The sequence below is a fragment of the Larimichthys crocea genome, chromosome XII (assembly GCF_000972845.2).
Source record: "Larimichthys crocea isolate SSNF chromosome XII, L_crocea_2.0, whole genome shotgun sequence".
NCBI classification, from domain to species: Eukaryota; Metazoa; Chordata; class Actinopteri; family Sciaenidae; genus Larimichthys; species Larimichthys crocea.
In genome coordinates this window covers 13,257,702-13,278,412 of record NC_040022.1, presented here as the reverse complement: position 1 = coordinate 13,278,412, position 20,711 = coordinate 13,257,702, and the positions used below count along the sequence as shown (strand labels likewise).

The following is a 20,711-nucleotide window of genomic DNA, read 5'->3' as shown; positions in this document are numbered from 1 at the left end:
ATGATGCCCCCCACTTGGAAGGCTGTCATACTACAACAGTTACTTAACACCATGTGAAAATCACATATTTGCACTTCACTTTCCTGGGATGAGTGTTCATTTCCTCTGTTCAGATTTATCACCACAACACACATCACTGTGTTACTGTGTCTTCATCTCCTCTTCTACGGATGAATCTGAATAATAAGAAATAGTGAGATGGGATTTCTTCTCTCTCTCTCTCTCTCTCTCTCTATCCTGTGAATGCTGATCAGGCACTTCACTATCCATTGCTGCGTCACAGCTCAATCCTAATCCTAATGTTATTAATAGCCAATAAGCTATCAATAATCACACATTGATGGACTTCCAACCAATTCATAAGTAGTGCATTTGGAGCTTTTGTTCTGTTATTATATTATTGAACCACCCTAATAACTTTTAATAGCTTCATAATACTTTAGACTGATACTCTGATATTTGATATTTGAGACTGAGCTGCTGCTTTCAAGGCACCACCTGTCTATCTTCATCATAGTCTCTCTCTCTGTCTCTCTCTGTCTCTCTCGCTCTCTCTCTGTCTCTCTCTCTCTGTCTCTCTCTCTCTCTCTCTGTGTGTGTCTCTCTCTCTCTGTCTCTCTCTGTCTCTCTCTCTCTCTCTCTCTCTCTCTCTCTATCCCTCTGCGCTCGAGCGTGCGGCGCGAAACGCCGTGTGAGCGTGCGCGCTGAAGATGTCTTGTACCGCGTGATGAGCAGAGTCGCGCGGCGTCAGAGAGCGGGTATATTAATATGTGGATGTTAATGTATTTTTTAGTTATGTTCTCCTGATGTTTAGCTGTCTGATACATGACTTTTGTTGACTGTAAAATATAAATATTACAGCTGTACGACCTGACGCAGTTAATATTGGGCTGTTGCGCGCGCACAGATGTGTCAGCGCCGCTTTGACAGACTGCAGTAAACCGGCCGCTCTCTCACGAGCTCCTTCACGAGCTTCTCCTCTGACGAAACTTTAATTCATCTGAACGACTTTATGGATTTGCGCGTGCCGGTGTAAGAGAATATGTAACCGACACCGCCTTTAATCTGACGGCTAATCCATCCATCCCGGAGGGAGGGAGGGAGAGAGAGAGAGGGGGATAGGGAGGGAAGTTCCTCAGCAGAAGAAGCGTGCGAACAACGCAGTCACGTTCCGTTCTCCTCTATTTAGCCATCCCGGTTCCCGGTTATGGTATGATGTAGCGGTCCGGTCTCTCTGGAAACGGGCATAAACGTCGCTCTCGTGTCGGTTTTGACAGTGTTATGCTCGGCTGTGAAACCGGAGGTCGACCAGTACAGAAAACCGGCGTTCTCTCATTCACATGGGCGAAGACGAGGAGCGGTTCTGCGCCCAGACTCGACACGGAGGAAGCGAGGAGAACGGAGAGAGCGGAGCGTCTCTGGACCCGGACAGAGAGAGGAGATATGCGGAGCTCTTCAAGCAGCTGGACCTGAACAAAGATGGCAGGGTCGACATCAATGAACTGAAGACCGGACTGGCAGCTCGGGGTTTACACCAGGGAGAGGCGGAGGAGGTGAGCCAACCACCGGCGTTATTATTACAGTGTGAAGCAGGCTGATGCTAGGACAGGTGCACACACACACACACACACACACACACACACACACACGCACACTAAAGCTCTCGCTTACTCATGTAGGGAAGGAGACATGCAGTGATATATACAGTGTAATTAATAATAATAATTAACGTCAAAAGTGAATTATCACGCTGAACATCAGTAGACTACCTGCTGCTTGTCCCAAAGTCTCTTTAACTCTGCCTCAAAGTGAATTCAGAAAGCTGCAGCTATCTTTGAAAATCTAGAGGTCACAGTCAAAACTTCAACTTTACACTCAAAAAAAATAAAATGTTGACTTTAAATACATTTATTTTGTCAACAGATTCCAAAAAATGTTATGTTAGGAGTTCAATTATAACATTTTGAAGTTGAAATAGCTTAATACAGTTACGTGGAACCTGTTGACAAAATAAATTGAATTAAAGTCAACATTTCATTTTTGTAGAACAGTGTGAAGTTTGTCAAATGTAACAAATAAATAAATAAAAAAATCAATAAAATCAAACAGTTCTTAAAAATAGAGCAATCCTCTCTGTTGTCAGATTCCTAGCAACAATGTTCTCACCAGCTTAATGCCACAGCGTGTTGTGCTGAAGTGCTCTGCCATTTGATACAGTTGAGTTTAAAGGCAGCGTTTTCACACCTTAGTTTTAAAGGTCCAGGGTGTAATGTTTAGTGTTTAGTATTAGAGTATTTATTGGCAGCAGTAAAATATAATAGTGATGCTTGAAAGTGTGTTTCCATTAGCATATAATAACCTGAAAATAAGAATCATCATGTTTTTGTTGCCTTAACATGAGCCCTTCATATCGACAGTGAGAGCGGGTCCTCTTCCACGGAGTCCGCCATTTTGAACCACCATTTTTTCTACAGTAGCCCAGAGCAGTCAAACCAAACGTTGATATAGATATGGATCTTTGCTTTTTATGTGAATTTATGAAATTGAGAGGGTGAGGCGTGGGACAGTATTCATTTATTTGCAATCTGCACCTTCACTGCTAGGTGCCACTAAATCCTACACACTGGACCTTTAATTTCACATCAATCACAGACGGTTTATGAAATGACAGTTTCACAATCTGCAGTGGGTGATGTTGCTCAGCTAATATGTAATAACACATACAATAAGACATAATTTGATTTTCATTTATTTTAGGAATTCTGTCCAAAGTTTTAAATTCCTCATAATGATCCCTTTAAGACAAAAGGCTAAAGTAAATTATTGATAAATCTCTTCTGCAAATACTACACTGTTGCCCATAAAGTTGGAATCAAGTATTCATGAAATCACTGTGACCATGTGATTTATTCTTGATATATAAAGTGAATCTTCTCAAAACTTTATTGATCAATCTCTTTAAAACATATCGCAGTGAAATTAAACCACAGTTAACCTGATGTGTATAAATGGGAATTTTAATCATATGATTATACATACATGTATTATTTTCAGAGCTTCTTTAGCTTCTTTATGTCAAGCCTCTCAGGATGGACAGAAATCAGGAACGTGGGAGCTGTTAAGGAATTTTGGGAATAGCAAAAACTGCTTTCTTGTCATAATTCAGCTCTCCAGCTCTCGTACCAACTAGACCCTCCTGAATCAGTTTCACTCAGTGTCCTTCCTAATTACATTAAGAGATTTTTCCAATACACCACCTGAGAAATGCTGTTCAATAAAGCATGAGAGCGCTAAGGGCAGGGTGTGTGTGGGGTTACACTGTTTTCTCCATTACAGCCAAGCCAGACACTACACTGTTAACACCGAGGGACTGAAGGAAAGCAGAAATAAATTGAATTGTAAAAATACAGCTAAAAGCTGAGTTCTTGTTCCAGTGCATTTCCATTTCTGAAAAGGAAACAAAAAAGATCGATTCATCAAAGTGAAAAGTGTAAGAATTGTGATTTTGTATCTCAAAATATTGTTAACCAAAATGGCTGTTTGACAACAAAAAAACTGAGAAATAACCAGAAACACATCCAGACATTTGGAGTGAATAAAGGTTTATAGGTGTTTGTCAAGGCAGACTGAGAGCTCTGTCTGACTGAGTGGCAGCACTGTCCTGGTCCTGATACAGAGGCAGCTACAGGAAACTTACTCAGCCTCATTCATTTGATTTTCAGGGCCAAAGAAAGTTCATGTACCTGTTTATAGTTCATATATACTATATATATATACACACACAAAATGCACCCTCAACATTAGGACATACAGCAGTATTTTCTTTTGCTTATATATTTATATATATAGTCTTTATTTGGAATCACATATTATCAACACTTTACACAGTTATCATTACTTAATAAAGTTATACAATGATCCCCCAAATATGGTCACCAATTCTGTGTAGATCTTACGCCAGAATGCATTTTTACGATTGCCCAAAACAAGTGACAATGATTGAATGCTTCCTGAGAGCCACATTTTCTCCAGCAGGTGGAGGAACCTGAGTGATGAGACCGCTGAACGTGTGAAATAAAATATCTGCTAAGACTCTCCCAGCCAAACACTCTCCAAGAGATTGAGCTTGACATCTTCCGTTGAAATTCAAAATATTTTGTCCAGACTTCCTCTGTAATACAGCTGTTAGTTTCCTGTTTTTGTTTAATGGAGGTGCTCCTAGTTGTCTTAACTCCTCGAAGTGCCTCATAGAGTCTTGAAATGATTCTAAGACCTGGGTTAGCCCCATAGGCAGTAATAAAAACTTTTAACAATTCATTCTCAAATACCGTTAATATAATGACGTACCGGAAGAAATCTAAAGAAGTCTGTATTGTTTAAACCATGTTTTCTCTTCAAAGCCTCAAAGCCCATCAATGACTGGAAAGGTGCAATATGAAGAGAGAGAGACCTTGTTTATCCCATCTCTTGTAGCTAATAGGTCATTTATTTGGAATAAAGTGGAGGTCATGTGAACACCAGCTCAGGATTCAGACACAAATTGATCTATCTAATGCTTTCATGTTTCCATGAAGTTCCTAATCAGTCTTTGATCTCCTAATCTTGCCTGAATAGGAATTTCCCCTGACATTCTTTCTATCTCATACAGCAGTGTTTTCAACAGAACCCTAACCCTAACCCCCTAACCCTATGAGCCACACACTGCTTCCCCACACTGGGCGTGTGCAGACCACCATCTACTCCAGATAACAGTGACTGTGGATGAGTACCTCATACAAACCCACTTCAAATAACACAAACTGTCCCTTTAAATAGTAATAATACCATAAAACAGCAGCGAAGTCCCTCGAGTGAGACTGTCATTTATGTCATTAATTACCCTCCTGCAGGTCAATCACTAAATTGTGTGGCCTCGTTATAAGACCATATAAAGACAACTGTCCCAGTTAGCAGAGGAATTTAACCCTTTGTGGATGAATATTTTAACAGTGGATCTGTAAAACAAACCGGTTACACCGCTGACCTCAGCTGACAACTGATTTGTTACGGACCATTAAAAGATGGCTTCATGATTCTGTTTAGCAGAATCTCTTACACACATCATTCAGACCTGCTCAGCCATAGAAACTTCCAACCTGGGGCTAACCCAGACTGTGAGCCTTTGCTACAATTTCAGACTGTGTTTATGTTGTTTTACAAACCAAACATTTCTATACTGTACGCTAAAAACATCAAAGATGTCATCTTTATGCTGTTGCCCCCTCCACTTACGCACACACACAAAGGGCTTATAAACATGCAAATGTGAAGGGATGGTGAAGTGATGGGCTGCCACATAACAGTGCTCTATTTGAGTTTCAGTTTGATTTTCTTTTTGTTTCCATTTCAGCCAGTAGTAAAATTCTGAACAACAGCCCTGTTTCTGTTTGGCTGTTGCTCAGAGCATACACGATCAGCCATGATCACCTGCTCTTAAAGGTTTCTCCTTCACACTTTGACACAGCATTCAGGAGAAGCGGGTATTCTTAAAACTGTTAGAAGTTTAGTCCTGTATGTCTGCACTGATGTGCTTTAAAGCATGACGTCACTTTAAACACAGATACCAGCAGACCTTCTTTGCTTCTCCTCACAGGAAACACACAGCTCAGTGCAGAGTATACTAGCAGGGTTTGTGGAAATCTGAAACTATGCTGATGAATGTCATAAATGTCTAATTTTACATGAACCCTGTGAAAAAATGAGGACCGGCTAAACTTAATTCACTTTACACAAGTGTCCTCATTACCCAAGTCTAAAAGTACAAAAACACACTCAGTGGCATGGAGTGATTAGCTGAAAGTACCTCTCTGACTTCTGAAGGCTCTTATGTTCAAATGGTTCACAAGTGTTCCCAGAGAACTCATAAAAGTACCTGAAGTATACATCAACAGGCCCAAGAGGTCATCGAAAGTATTTATATAATCAAGGCACTTGTTTACTACACAGGGTGAATCAGTCAGCAGTCATATCAGAGGTGAAAGCTTTACAAAGAAAGAAAAAGCTAATCCATCATTCCTTCAGATTTCACTGAAGTCTGTTGAAGTTTTCAGGTATCCTGGTAACACACACACAAAGACATGCAACTGAAAACACAACCTCCACAAACAGAACCATGTTTCTTCAGTTTAGAGCAGAGGAAGGTGAATGTGAATGAAAAGTGGTTCTAAGTGTGTATTATTGGACAGGTTCTAACAGGGATGCAGACCAGAAACAATGAATAGAAGAAGAAGGAGGGGAGTGTGACATGTACTAGCCAGAAGTGAACCAGAGATGCTGCAGTAATACAGCATGCATCTTAAGAACTAGGCCACCGGCAGACCAGCCCTGTTTGCGTCTCATTTTTCTTCAGTTCCTCAGAATGGTTTAGACCATCTTATCACAAGAGAACTAGAAGACTACACTACAGACTGAAGTGTCCATCAAACAGTAACTGTTGATGTGATCAATGCAGAGCCAGTAAGAGTCTTAACACTAATGTTGTTCACATGTTCATGTTGGTGCCATGGACAGTGAACGCACAGGGGTCAGAGCTGTTGTTTGAAGTGACTGTGAACATTTCTTCAGAGTTTCTTTGAAGCAGTGCTCCAAGCAGCAGAGTCTGGGTTGATTTCATTGGCCTGCCACAGACACAGGGATATGTTGTCTGATATGTTTTACAGGACATAACACAGATAAAGGTGCTAGAGGTCATTCAGGTCTATTATTTATTATATCATGTGGTTAATGTGTAATATATAATGGTGGTTAGCACTGTCACCTGACAGCACAAAGGTTCCTGGTTCAAACCTTGTCTCTGTGTGACTAATCCAGGGTGTAGGGCCTAAGTCAGCTAGGATAGGCTCCAGCCCTCTGCCTGGAGAATGTCGAGGCACCTTTAATAAAAGCTAGGCTAAAAAATTTTTTTTAAAGATGTCTACAGAGGTGCAGTCCCCACTGACTACAGCTGCTGAGGATCTGAGGAACCTGCTCGGTGTATACCTATGTAGCATATCTGAGAGATAGGTCAGGTCAGTGCCATTTAAAAACTAATAAGAGAATCTAAAATCAATTCAAAAACTAATGGGCAACCAACACAAAGATTTGAAAATGGGAGTTATATGTGCTCTCTGTCTGGTCTTAAGTAAGTAAGTACCTTGGTCACTGCAAAAGGACAAAGCAGTTTTATAGTTTTTATTTGAGATGTTTGTACAGTCCTTGTACTTTAGTGAGAGTGTTTTCCACACCAGAGTGTTTTTTTGTGTGTGCACAGGAACTAGTTTTGTATTCTTTGTCTCTCTTTCTTTCTGTCCTCATCGAGAGAGGAGAGGTTTTGTTAGCATCAGGTAAGATGTGGTTTACTTTGACCTTCACAGGGAGCACAGTGCCTTACATCCTTCCTCTCCTCTCCTCATTTGTGTATCTGTTGCCCTCTCTGTACACTTCCTGACCACTGTTACCTCCATGCCGTCTACATTCCTCACACAGCCTCAATCAGTGCACCTCAACCTCCAACATCACCTGCTCAGTCCCATCTTAACCTGTCTGTACTTCCTGCTGACTGACTAACAGTCCACCTCCGCCCTGACAGATAGTCCTTGAGAGTGATATCAACCATGACGGTCTGCTGGACTTCCAGGAGTTCTCCCAGTACCTGCGGGCTCATGAGAAGAGGCTCCGGCTCATGTTCCACAGTCTTGACCGCAATAATGATGGTATGGGCACACTAAACACAAACACTAACTTCTCTGTCACCTCCTACTTGTTGTTTTCCTGTGAGGTGTCGACACCTTCTGTTCTGTCTTATAGGTCGAATTGATGTTGGAGAGATCCAGCACTTACTGCGCCAGCTTGGAGTGGAGGTCACCATGGAGCAGGCTTCCAGAATACTGCAGAGGTACAGTGAGTGTGTGTGTTCCCTTGAATGTTGTGTTTGGGATCCAGAAGAGGCCAGGTCAGTTGGAAACTTGCTTGTTTTGGGGTCTCAGAGGGGTTAGAGGCCTTTAAGGACCCTACATACCCATTGTTCACCTACACGGGAGTGCTCACATGACTAGACTGTGTGTTGACTGTGTGGGTGCATACAGATCAACATCTTTCTGACCCTTTAGTAGTTCTGTTGTATCATTTAGGGTGGATGAGGTTAGACCTCTATCAGTCTTAACGGGTGCATATAATTTGGTGACCTGAGCAGAAGATTTATTAGCCAAAAAACATCTGTGAGCGTGTGCAGCATATATCTGTAAGCCTATTCTTCTATTGTGTCACGGTGTTGGACACACAACAGACCATGACCCAACAGACCTTGAACATGAGGGAATTGCAGGTTCAATCCCTGGAGGCAGCTTTAAACTGGTGAGCTGTATCTGTATGTATACTCTTACTTTGAAAGTCATGGTCCCATGATTTTTATTGCACAGGTCTGAAGGCATCCAGTCTGACCCTGTGTGGACCCTTGTGGAGTATACGAGGGCAACACTTCAGCGGAAGCACTGAAGGAAGAAACACTATCACATAACACATTATTTTACAAGGCAAAATAAAAATAACATGTAGACCAGAGGCAGGTGGGAGCAGTCGTTTATTTAAGGTGGTGTGCGAGAGATGAGGCGGAGTTGCAGGTGGAGAGAGGAAGGCACACTTTATTAAATCCTCTGGAGGAAAGTAAATCACATTTTTTCACACACACACACACACACACACACACACACACACACACAAACAAACAGTACCTCCATTCATTAATGTTTGTGGAGAGACACAGCCAGTGCAAAGCCTGAGGGAAGAAGTAGCATCTCTCTGTTTATTATTATGTCAAAAACAGTGTTGTAGACCAGACCATGACCAGAGTGTATCAAGACAGAGACCAAGGCTTTGAGACCAAGTCAAGACCAAGACGAGCAGTATAAAGTCTACTTAGGTTGCTAATATGTAGCTAATATTTCCCAAACCTCTCGTCTCAGTCAGTGTTGCATTGCAGGATCAACAGAATGCTGTGCTTTTTCTCTGGGATGTTAATGAACTCTTTGTGGCTTAGGAAGTCAAACTTGAAAATGTCAAATTTGAAATGAGTTTTATGTCCAACCACAGTAATGATGTAAACAAATGAATCAGAAAATGCACAAGTCATTCAGTGATATCCCTACAGTTGTGGTTTGATTGTCTTAAAGTCCTCTTTGTCTGAGACCAAGACTGAATACTACACTAATATTATTATTATTATTATGACTAGATATTTGAAGTTGGATACTAGAAGCACTGAGAGATCTGACTGATGGCACTGTGATGTATGTGTTCTTGCTCCCAGTATGGACAGGGACGGCACTATGACCATTAACTGGACTGAATGGCGTGATCACTTCCTGTTCAACCCTTTCCACAACATGGAGGAGATTGTCCACTACTGGAAACACTCCCATGTGAGTCACCAGTGTTAATGATAATGACAGTAATTAGAGTCTTTACACTGCTGAGAACAGGAGCAGGACATGTGTAGTGTAACACATAGTGATAACAAGTCAGTGTGTTTGTTCTTCATAGATGTAGAGTGTGTAGTCTTTATTGATGTGCTATATGGAGGAGGTGGTGCAGAAACATCCTTCAAAGGAAGTTACATCAGTTTCACAATAAAGTGCCTTTCATTTCTGATGTCGTCACAGATGTTTGACATCGGTGAACAGCTGACGGTGCCAGATGAGTTCTCGGAGAAAGAGCGGCGGTCAGGTCTGGTGTGGAGGCAGCTGGTTGCTGGAGCGATGGCAGGGGCTGTGTCCCGGACAGGAACCGCTCCTCTGGACCGCCTCAAAGTCTTCCTGCAGGTGAGTCACTATACTCCCACTTATACATAAGATTTAAGATCAGTGATGAAAGAATGTGTAAGCATCAGAAAACAGCAATAGGAGAACGTGTTCACACTCACACATTCACACAAACAATTTGAATAATGCAATGCAACAATGCAATTTGAAAATCAAATTTTAAGCAAACCGCCTGGAAGTTGACAGATAATCCAGAGATCAGTCCTGAGGCTGCATGTTAGTACTCTGTGTGAGTCTACTTAGAACTCCACAAACACACTATTGAGGTGATTTGATACCACGCCACTCAGGCTAGCAGGAGTGACTCATCACTGTTTTTAGTTCCTTTCAGAGTCTGAAACTCATTCTGGGTCTTAAACGCTGCACTGATCTTCACTTACACTCACTTACAGCAGTGAAACAAAGCACATGGTGGGTAGTGGAGGTGGGTGGTTGGAGAATTCCCAGCTAAAACACAGAGCAAGATTGGCTCTGTCTGCGTTGAAAGCTTGAAATGTCAGCAGCCATTTAGAAAGAATGAGTGGTATTGACCAGCTGCACTCACAAATCTCCTCCCACTCCCACACAAGCCAATAAAATATCACCAAGTGACCACTGAAGGTTTGAATTCACACCATATCCAGACAAACCCGCAGAACACAGTGTATTCTGTTTTGTCCTGCACTCGTACCTTACTGCGGTCATTTCAAACATAGCACAGACTGTGATAAGATGACCTGGCAGTCTTTGTGTGTCCAGGTACACGGCTCTGCATCTCGGGGGATCAACCTGTGGTCTGGACTGAGGGGGATGGTTCAGGAGGGAGGTGTCGCCTCACTCTGGAGGGGAAATGGCATCAATGTCCTCAAGATTGCACCTGAGTCTGCCATCAAGTTTATGGCCTATGAACAGGTCGGTGCACTCCAATCAATCAGTGACAAAGTGTTTGCTCAGATAGAAATAATTATTATTCAGGGCCAAACCTTCTATTGTCTTAAAGTGACTGAACCCTACATCATTTCCATGCATGTGAGGATAATTAAATTCTTCCTCTCTGTCACGCTGCATCACTCTTTATGCTGCATGTCTTCTACCTCCACCTGTTCCTTCTCTAGATCAAGTGGCTGATCCGAGGCAGTAAAGAGGGGGGCAGTTTGAGGGTACAAGAGAGGTTCATTGCTGGCTCTCTGGCAGGAGCTACCGCCCAGACCATCATCTACCCCATGGAGGTCAGGTTCAGATTTGTATAATTGCAAAATTGAGATTAAGATAAAGGCGATTGAACATATTAAAGGCCACTCTTGCTGAAGCTAAACACTGTTTATTATATTCTGTTTTAAATGAATGCAAATCAAGTTCTGCTGCAGGAGCTGTACCTGTGTTCTGAGAAAGTACACGCATACCTTTAATTCTTCAGCTGTAAGACTCATTAACCAAGGTTGGCACCGTGTCTCATTGGATTAACGATGTCCTGAGCCGCTTTAAGTCCAGCATTGGAGCCAATCAGCTAACTTGTTGCACATGGTGTGTAGGTAGCACAGCTCTCTGATGTGGTCATTTAATTTATACAGTGATCTCTTCTGAGCACAGAGCCTTAGTGAACCCTATCCTGACTGTGTGAATGATCAGGACACTGACATCTCACAGGGCGAAGCTCTGAGTGTCCAAGTGTTGCTTTACACGAGCAAGTACAATAACCAGTCATACAAATTAGACTCTACAGTACAAGTCCAGTCATCCAGCCTGAATCAGCCAACCCTTATCTGTTGTCACACTTGTTTTCAATGTATTTTTTGTCTTCCTTTAACCTTCTCCTGTCCCCCTCTGCTGGGTAGGTGCTGAAGACTCGTCTCACTTTAAGGAAGACAGGACAGTACTCAGGTATGGCTGATTGTGCCAGACAGATCCTGAAGACGGAGGGAGTCCGGGCTTTCTACAGGGGCTACTTGCCAAACACAATCGGCATCATCCCCTACGCTGGCATTGACTTGGCTGTGTATGAGGTGTGTGTACATGTGTCTGCATATATATATATTTTTTATTATTTAATTTAGCCTGAACTGTGGCTGAAATTAGATTTTTAAATTGAGGAAAAACGATGAAAGCAGGAAGTCATCAACAAATCCCATTAAAAGGTCCAGACCTCTGGAGTCAGATCAATCTATATTAATAAATCACACAGAAGTATGTATTTCAGGATCTGTATTATATATTACAAAAATATTTATCGTTATTTATTTATTGATCGAGAACATCCCTGCATTTTAAGACTCTGAAGAACGCCTGGCTCCAGCGGTACTGCGTGGATTCAGCAGATCCAGGAGTTTTGGTCCTGCTGGGCTGTGGTACCGTCTCCAGCACGTGTGGCCAGCTGGCGTCCTATCCCCTCGCTCTCATTCGGACACGTATGCAAGCACAAGGTGAGATCACAAGCACAAACAATGATCCAGCAATGAATGCTGCTTGGCATACGAGCCTCTGTGACCTCCATTATTCCTCTTCTTTCAGCCATCACTGAGGGGAAACCCAAGCTGACCATGGTGGGTCAGTTCAAATACATCATATCTCATGAAGGAGTACCTGGCCTGTATCGTGGCATCACCCCCAACTTCCTCAAAGTCGTTCCAGCTGTCAGCATCTCCTACGTGGTATACGAACACATGAAGAAAGTCCTCGGGGTGGGGTACTAGACTACTAGACTGAGACAGAGAAGGACAGAGACGGCAAAGACTTCATTATGCCTGTGAGAAGAAGCAGAGGAGAGGTGATGATGCCGCTCCTCAGAACTATGAGGAAAAAGAAAGGAAGTATAGGATGAGGAGAGAGGAGAACAGAGCCATGAACAGATGGAGATGGTGCTGTGTGCTGCAAGGGGTTAATGTTTGTCCTCTCTGACACCATCATGCCACATACATACATAAAGGAAGTGCATCTCCTCCCAGTGTATGATCTGGCCTCAGGTACTACGCACAACGCATTCCCCAACTTCTTTTATACTTTGACTGCAGTAGACTGAAATGCTGTGTCACCTAACCAGAAAGGACAGAAGATTTCTATTCATAGAAGTGCTTTGACACAGTCACAGAGACACATGGAATCTGACATGAGCTGTATTGAGGTCTCCCTAAATACAGTGCACCTATTCTATCTACTCAGAGGACTTTTTTAGACAAACTTTTAATGTGCTGCAAACTGTGCTAAAACAAGGAATGTGAGGTAGTACCTGTGGTCTGGGAGCAGTTAAGTATTTGAACAGCAGCACAGCACACTAATCATCTGACTCTGTGACACAATCGCTGTCCAAATACTTAAAAGGCTCACATAACTGTTACTCGTGATATGAGGTGGCAGTAACTGGACTCTAGTTTCATGGCGGTGTGGTACAAGCAGCTGGGCAAAATTAGACTTCAAAGTTGAAGTTTGCTCAGTTGTCACAGAGGCATGATTAACAGAAAGACACATGTGTGACATGAGAGGGAAACAACAATTTATTCTCCATTTTATTCATCTACTTCTATATTTTGGTTGGAGGTCAGATCCATTCTGGGACAGTCCCCACCTAGAATGAACGGGGCCTGTTCATTTGGGTTGGAGAAGCAACTTAGTACCTGAAAGAGGACTCAGCTATCACCGTGCTGCCCCCCTCCACCTTTGCTGGCACAACCACCAGGGCAGCCAGGCCTCTTTTTTCCCTTTATAACATGAATCACCCTCTGCCTACCCGACTATTCGTGTACAGCTTAGCTGGAATCGATCATATTCTATCATAACATTTGTTCTGCTGTAGATATCAGTGTAACATTACAGCGACTGTGTGTGTGTTCTCTCTAGTCTCTAGAGCCACAGTGGGTGTAGTAGTCAAACATATACAGTAGGTGTAACACCCACATCAGGATCCACATACTCAGAGTCCATGTAGACCAATGAGAACAGGAGATTAAAGCCAGAGTGAACCTCTGATGTGTGCACCTGTCTTCCGCCATGAAACTAGAAGCTGTTGTGTTCTGTGAGCATTCCAAATATATCAAACCATCTGACTCCTAATATATATTTTATAAACCTAAAGCATATGGAACTATTCTCAACTCTTCTATTCCTTGTTTCCCCGCACTGGAGCTTGAGCCAAAAACCTAAACCTTAGCTGTGCGTGATAGAATATGGAATGAAAAGAGAAAAAAAAGGGGAACACATGTCTGAGTATGCATGAATGTGTTTGTAATCATATTTAGGTATAACTCGAATATGAACTGCACAAAAACGTCCTATAGTAGTTTGTTGGTTCAGCTCTGAAACAGCTGCATGCCAGAGGAGTGATGACACACTTCCAAAGACCTGAATGTCATTATTTGTATTGTAGGCAAAGAAATATATTAACTACATAAGTATGCTTATAAATGCCTAACTCCCTTTTTGTTTGTTTGTTTCCTCCCTTGCAAGCGAACTTGAAACGATGAATGCTTGTTGCCACTGGAGGCCTTGCAAGCATGACATACAATATTTGTGATGCATGATTGCATGTTTCCAAGCCTTTTGTCAAAGTGTAGCCAGCTAGCGTCAGTGTGTGAGGACTGTAATGCCTTTTTCTTCTATGAGCTATTTTCAACCCAGGAGACAGAGCTGATGTTTGATAACTAATGCCACAAAAGAGCTTTCTAGTTTTGATAAATGATCTCTGAGTTGAATGTGTAGTGCACTTTACAGGCCTCTGTGACAGACTTCAGTCAGTGACATTGTACAAAGAAGAGGGCTTTGATTGTTCAGTAGTAAGTGTGTACAGCTTTTTCCATCTATACAACATCCTTATGTAACGTTTATTTGCATATCTATCATCTTTAAATCTGCACAAATTCATTTATGACCACATGGGCGCAGCGCAACAAGCTCTGAATGCCACACTGTCTGTTAACACCTGATAAAGCTATCAGAGTGCATGCATCAGCATTAGCTTAGAGCTCAGAGTATATATTTAAGTGAAACATAAACAGTCCAAATGTTGCACCATGTTCACCAGCTCGTCTCTAACTGTGTCTGCTGTTTGCTGCTGAGCAGGTTGTAAACAAAGAGTTCATCAGAGCTGTGTTTGTGGGTCCAAAAACCAAAACAACGAGCTAAAGGAGGTTAAAAAGCTGCAGAGCAGGTTTGCTGGTAATTCTTTACATTACATGTGGTTGTAGTGTGAAATAAATATTGATTGGTGCAACTTTAAATACATGTTTAAGTGTATATAACATAGCTGACATTGCTTGTCTCACATATTGAGGTGTTAATGCTAAATAAATATTTGTTTCAGTTCATTTTCCCATAATATAGAGAGATTATATAGAGATTATTATTGTTATTGTTAAATTAAAATGATTTTCATACCTGGTGTCAGAGTCCTTGCTGTAACTTAACCTAAAGCCATACTCTATTTATATTTTTGTACAGGAAAAGACAACAGAGGCACATGTGTAACAGACCTTCACTGATCCCGTGTCCATGTGTATCTAAAGGTTATATTTCATGCGACAGGAAAAAGTTCAGAAAATGTTTTTTTTTTAAAGTATGTGTGAGAGGAGCTGCTGATTATGTGCCAGAGTGATAAGAAAAAACGCTAAATGGGCCAAATAAGTAAAGATTTATGTAACATATGAATATTGTTGTATTTCAATCAAAGACACATTTTAGATTGCGCTGCATTAAACTCTCTTCATCTGAGTCATGTGATCAGAGTGTCTAAATGTTACACACAGTGCACCACCTGCTCCTCAAATTCTTTGAAGGCATTAGCACCTTATTCAAACTGGCCACTCTCTCTCCTCCTCTAGCTCCTCTACCATTAGGCCACAGTCTCTAGTATTCACATTTATGATTCAGAATTAGATCATTTATGCAGACATATCAAGATGCATTAGCAGCAATAGGGGTCAAGCACTTCATTACTTTGTATACTGTCACACACACACTTAGAATCCTTGATAAGTACAAAGGAATTAAAGATCCCATGTGTGAATCCAGAGCTTTGAAATCCAGACATTTGCAGTTTTAAGTACCAAAAATCATCTCCATATAGTTTTACATCTTCTCTCTCATGTTTCTCTTTGGAGCGCTAACAATAACACATTTTGTGTTGAATTTTGGCTCATTAATATTAATGAGCCTGTCTTCTGATTGGCTGACAGTTTTCTGAGTGCTGCAACCACAGGTAATGGATTGTAGCCTACTCGGATGGTAAGTGTTAAAGTGCTGTGCTGGGAGTTTTTGAATACATTCCTTATCAGTGAAATACTGGATACATGGATACTCTGCCATGTAGTCAAGTAGAAAGAACAACATTTCCTGCAGTGTAGTAGAACCTTCCTATGTATTTATGTTCTTCATAGACACATGAAATAAAGGTTAAAAAAAAGTTAAACCAGTCGACCGTATGAATCTAGAAATCAAACAACAATATCTGTCAGCTTTCAAAGTGCACATGCATCAGGAACCTGGAACCTGTTAGGAGCTGCAAGAGCATTCACTTTGTTAAGACGGATATGTTACCACCCACGGGAGCAAGCACAGGCCTTTTGCCAACTCCTCTGTCCCCAATGCTAATTAGAAGGTGTTCACAGCAGTTATGCATCCACTTGTCTTCTTTGTTTCGTATTTCACGCTGTCCAGCTGACAGACATGAATGGCAAGCACTCTGTACGTGCCCTTCATACATACATACATACATACATACATACATACATACATACATATATAAATAAAAGATATGTTGAGATGCACCACAACATCAACAGCAACAAGAACATATACACATTTTTCACATTAAACACATATAACCCTCCCTGTCCTGTGCATAGCACCCCCTACACTGGTTACCAGGGAGTTTTGTGGGCTGCTATAGCAGAGGGTACAAAGCTCCTGCCATAGCGAGCACGTTTGCAGGTCAGGATCCTGTATCTGCATCACGATGGTAGCCGTATGGATGATGGGTTGAGGGGTTGAGGGGGTGTCCGGGGTCGTGTGCTATACTGAGAGCTCTGCGTGCAATGGCTGTATTGTTGAGGTCTGAGAGTTTGGGGGTGGGGAGACCAGTTTTTTTTTGTTTTCTTGACATTGAGTTCTAGGTGATTGTTTGTGCACCACTGTGTGAAGTGGGAGATGGAGTCTTGATAGCGTAAAACAGAGTTATTGTCGTTATCATGCACACACATTAAATGAACTGCTGCAGGCCTACACAGTCTACTGTAAGCTCACAGAACAATCATCTCCCATCATATCATCTGACACAGCTGTCATATCCAGTGTATCATTGACTGACTTGTTTGTTCAGAGTCACCTGAGACACTTGGAATGTTTAACAATGAACACATTTAGGAGCTTGTGTTGTGGCAAAGACCAGCTCTCAGACAGGCAGATTAATGTTTGTGTAGTGGCCTTTCTTTGGAATTTGGATGTGGTTCCTCTGGTGTACTGAGGCAAGTCACTCTTGGGAGACTCCTTAAAAAAATAGTTTAAAAGGAACAAGTCATCCATAACTAAACCAGTACACTGTAGAGAAATGAAGTCATGCTGCCTCCATGTGCTTAGCTTCTGCATCTGTGTTCACAAGTTTGAAGGGTTTAAAGTTAACTGGTGGTACATTCAAGTGCTTTTGTGGTTACAAAAATATATTTTTTTTTAATTCAAGAGGCAGAAATCTACTTGTGTCACAGTGTGTATGTTTTAAGAGGAGCGTATTTTCATAGCTAATTTGAATATGACAGGGTGAATCCTGAGGTGGGGGTGATCCAGAACAGTGCAGGAGCTGAGACGGACATGGCTGGAGGAAGATCAGGGTTGGACAGATATCACAAAACAGGTTTCCTAAAATTCACTTCGCTGGCCAGAACATTGTTATCATGAGAGAGACTGAACAATGTGTCGGTATCTGAGAGGTTGAACCGGTCTTTTATCCTGTGCAAGTTGATTGGCTGATGGGAAACAGGTGACGATCAGACAGGCGAGAGGGAGAACCAGAGGCCACGCCCAGCAGCACACACAAACAGAGACAGATAGACGAGGGGAGGAGAGGGGACGAGAAACACTGGGAAAGGAGGAGGCAGAAAGTCTCCGTCATAACAAGGACAGAGGCGGAGGAAAGAATATTTTGTTGCATGTAAAGTTCTGCACTGAAACTGAAACTAGTGTCAAAAGCAAATTATCTGAAGGACACTAAGAGAAGCCCATAACGCAGAAAATGTGATAGTGGTTGTTTATTATATTGCAGGTTGATTATTGTAGATTTAGTTTAAGTGTGTAAGTTGACTGTAGTACGGTATCAGAGAGAACAGAGCATTGTGTACAACATCTCTAAACCACTTCATGTCTGTCTGGATGAATACAGGAGCAGCTTCAGCTGCAGACTGACACACTACAGGAGGTCCTTCCTCAGTCTGAACAGTGTGATCAGCCACTTGGTCTGCTACCATTCACAATAACTGTCTTTTGATGACTTAATGACTTAGCTGTCTTAAAACACACACTGTGACACATATACATGTATGGGAAACATGTTTTATATGTTATATTGAGTATGTATGAACACATTTTGTTGGCCTAAATACATTCACAAAGAAATCACCAGTATGTGATCCTACAGAGTGATGTTACTTATATGTGGGTTCACTTAGAGCCCACAGCAGAATAAACTCCTGGAGTGTGTTCATCTGTGATCAAACTGTTATAAAGTTAAAGAAATCCTAACAGACTGATACAAACTACTAACACCAATGTATTTAAACAGCTTCTACAGCTGGTGTCTCAGAAGGAACAAACAGAAATAGTGTGACCTATCAGACCACATACACATTATTAGGTTAAGTGATATGTAATAAAAGGGGCCTTTGCCTCTCTGATTATACACACAGGGAGTTTGCTGCTTCTTTGTCTGGTTGGTTTGTTTATCCAGTCCTGATGAAACCTCACAAGACAGACAATGTGTCCAACAACTTTGAAAAGAATATTTCACGTAGCCTATTACAGCAGCAAACATGTAGAATTATATATATATTACAATAAGCCTACCCACATGGATCAACATTTCCCAACATGTCAGCTTTCTTTAGGTTAAAGGGATAGTTTGGGTTTTTAGAATTGGGTTTGTATCAGTAGCATAAAGGATGGTACAAGAATAAACATGTTTACAGCCTAGTACAAAAAAAACTGTAGCTAATTTTCCCGTTCATGACAACTGTACTGAGGGTGAATTTATATACAACTCATCTGTTCAGATTATATTAAGTATGCAGGATTAAGAGTGTGGATGCTTTGATTGACAGGTGGATGTCATCATAGATGGTTTGTTTTATTCAGGCTGCCTCAGCTCCACCCACACTCCACGTCTTTGCCCATTTTTAGATTAGTGGGCTCTGGTGGAGGCAGGACGGCCAAGATGGCAGCAGGGGAACCACAGAATCTTTTGTGTGATGTCACGGGTACCGCGTCCATATTTTACACAGTCGATAGGTTGTATGTGGTGCATAGTCAGTGTGTTACCTACAGTAGACAGGATCAGCACTGACCATAAGAACCTCAGATAACCCGAAATGTGAATGTACACACTAATGTATGCCCAGTTACACTAACAGGACGTGTTCACTCATCAAAATTTAATGAATTTAGTTTTTTTTTAAATCCGCCGTCGACATCATCCACCACCTGACTGACCAGTTCTTTTGCAGAGCGTGACGTCGGCGTTGCCAGCGTGGAACGCACGTCGTCTCGCGCCTATCCAGGAAGTAAACCGTCCGGTTGAGTGTACGGAGCTGAGGAGGAAGTCGGAGCGGTAAATAAATACGTGTCAGCTCCAGCAGCTCAACACACTCCAGCGGAGACCCGAGAGAGCACGCCGCGGCGTTTGTCTTTACACCCTGGTCCCAGCAGACCCAGCCCGCCTGTCCGCGGCGCGCAGCGAAGGTAAGCGGAGCTCCGTCTGCTGCTAGCTAGCCTCTGTGTGTGTGTGTGTCAGCGCGGTGACAGGCGGAACACACCGCCGCGTCACCGCTTCACCGCCGCTCTGTGAGACCCGCCGGCTGCGAGCAACCTTAGCTCAGTGTTCGCTCAGTGTTCGCTCAGTGTTCGGTCAGTGTTCGCTCAGTGTTCGGGCAGTGTTCGCTCAGTTGCTCTCACGTTAAGAGCGCTCGTGTTTCCGCCCGTGGAATGCCGCTGACATTGCGCTTGTACCGGGAGGAGACGGCCGCCGCTCGCTCCGCAGACAGAGTGCCCTCCTCTGATAACAGGACGGCAGCTGCGCACCTGTCACAACCAGGACACGTACACGGAGATACGAGGGTTCTGTACGACGGCATTCACGTGACAGAGCGTGACCTACATGTATGTAACAGTAACACAACAGTAGTAATACTAGTAATAATAATATGATCATAACCTAATTATGATACCTGTAATTAATAACCTAATTATGGCAATGATAACATGAGTATTAATCTTAATGACTATAACTATGTTTATAGTTAAACATTTTATATGCTTAAATATTATTATATACATATTTTAAATCTTTATTTGAAATAATGTTATATGGAATATGTGATAGTGGTGTGTATATGTAGTTATCCAGTTGGAAGCTGTCAGGGATGGTGACCTCACCTGGCTCAGAGGATGCTTAGGTTGTATCTGCATCTCATTCTTTGGGTCACTACTTAAAGCTCGTGGCCATGAGTGAGGGTTGATCCACTAGCTCACTCTTCATCACAATGGTCCGATGTGATGCCCACAGCACCGGTCCGCCTGTCCGTGTCACGCTCTGTTTTACTGCCACTCATGAACAGATCCCTGAGATACTTGAACCCCCCTGTGGGAAGTAATTCACCCCTATGGGGGAAGCACAGCTTCTGGGGCGGCTGTGGCTCGAAGGTAGAGCGGGTC

The 20,711-nt window shown here is 42.3% G+C and overlaps 2 protein-coding genes across 6 annotated transcripts in view; both read left to right on the top strand.

The window, feature by feature from the left end:
- Positions 1-647: 647 nt before the first annotated feature.
- LOC104930117 (calcium-binding mitochondrial carrier protein SCaMC-3) lies at positions 648-15,546 on the top strand. Of its 2 annotated transcripts, XM_019258585.2 has the most exons (11): positions 648-758; positions 1,278-1,553; positions 7,607-7,730; positions 7,825-7,912; positions 9,323-9,434; positions 9,675-9,833; positions 10,572-10,724; positions 10,928-11,041; positions 11,648-11,815; positions 12,082-12,232; positions 12,321-15,546. In XM_019258585.2, the coding sequence occupies exons 2-11, from the start codon at positions 1,341-1,343 to the stop codon at positions 12,500-12,502; spliced, it is 1,464 nt and encodes a 487-aa protein (XP_019114130.1). In that variant the 5' UTR covers positions 648-758; positions 1,278-1,340; the 3' UTR covers positions 12,503-15,546. The 2 variants fall into 2 exon arrangements, with proteins under 2 accessions (XP_019114130.1, XP_010743129.1); XM_010744827.3 differs by having other exon boundaries at positions 648-1,553; positions 12,321-15,545.
- Positions 15,547-19,216: 3,670 nt separating this feature from the next.
- pdxdc1 (pyridoxal-dependent decarboxylase domain containing 1) overlaps positions 19,217-20,711 on the top strand; it is a 28,142-nt gene continuing 26,647 nt past the window's right edge. For 3 of the 4 annotated variants that reach the window (XM_010744828.3, XM_027284743.1, XM_027284744.1), the window contains exon 1: positions 19,218-19,739. The gene's annotated coding sequence lies outside the window, so the exon portion shown is untranslated. Of the gene's footprint in view, positions 19,740-20,711 lie in introns of all 4 variants that reach the window. The other variant, XM_027284745.1, reaches the window with a different exon arrangement.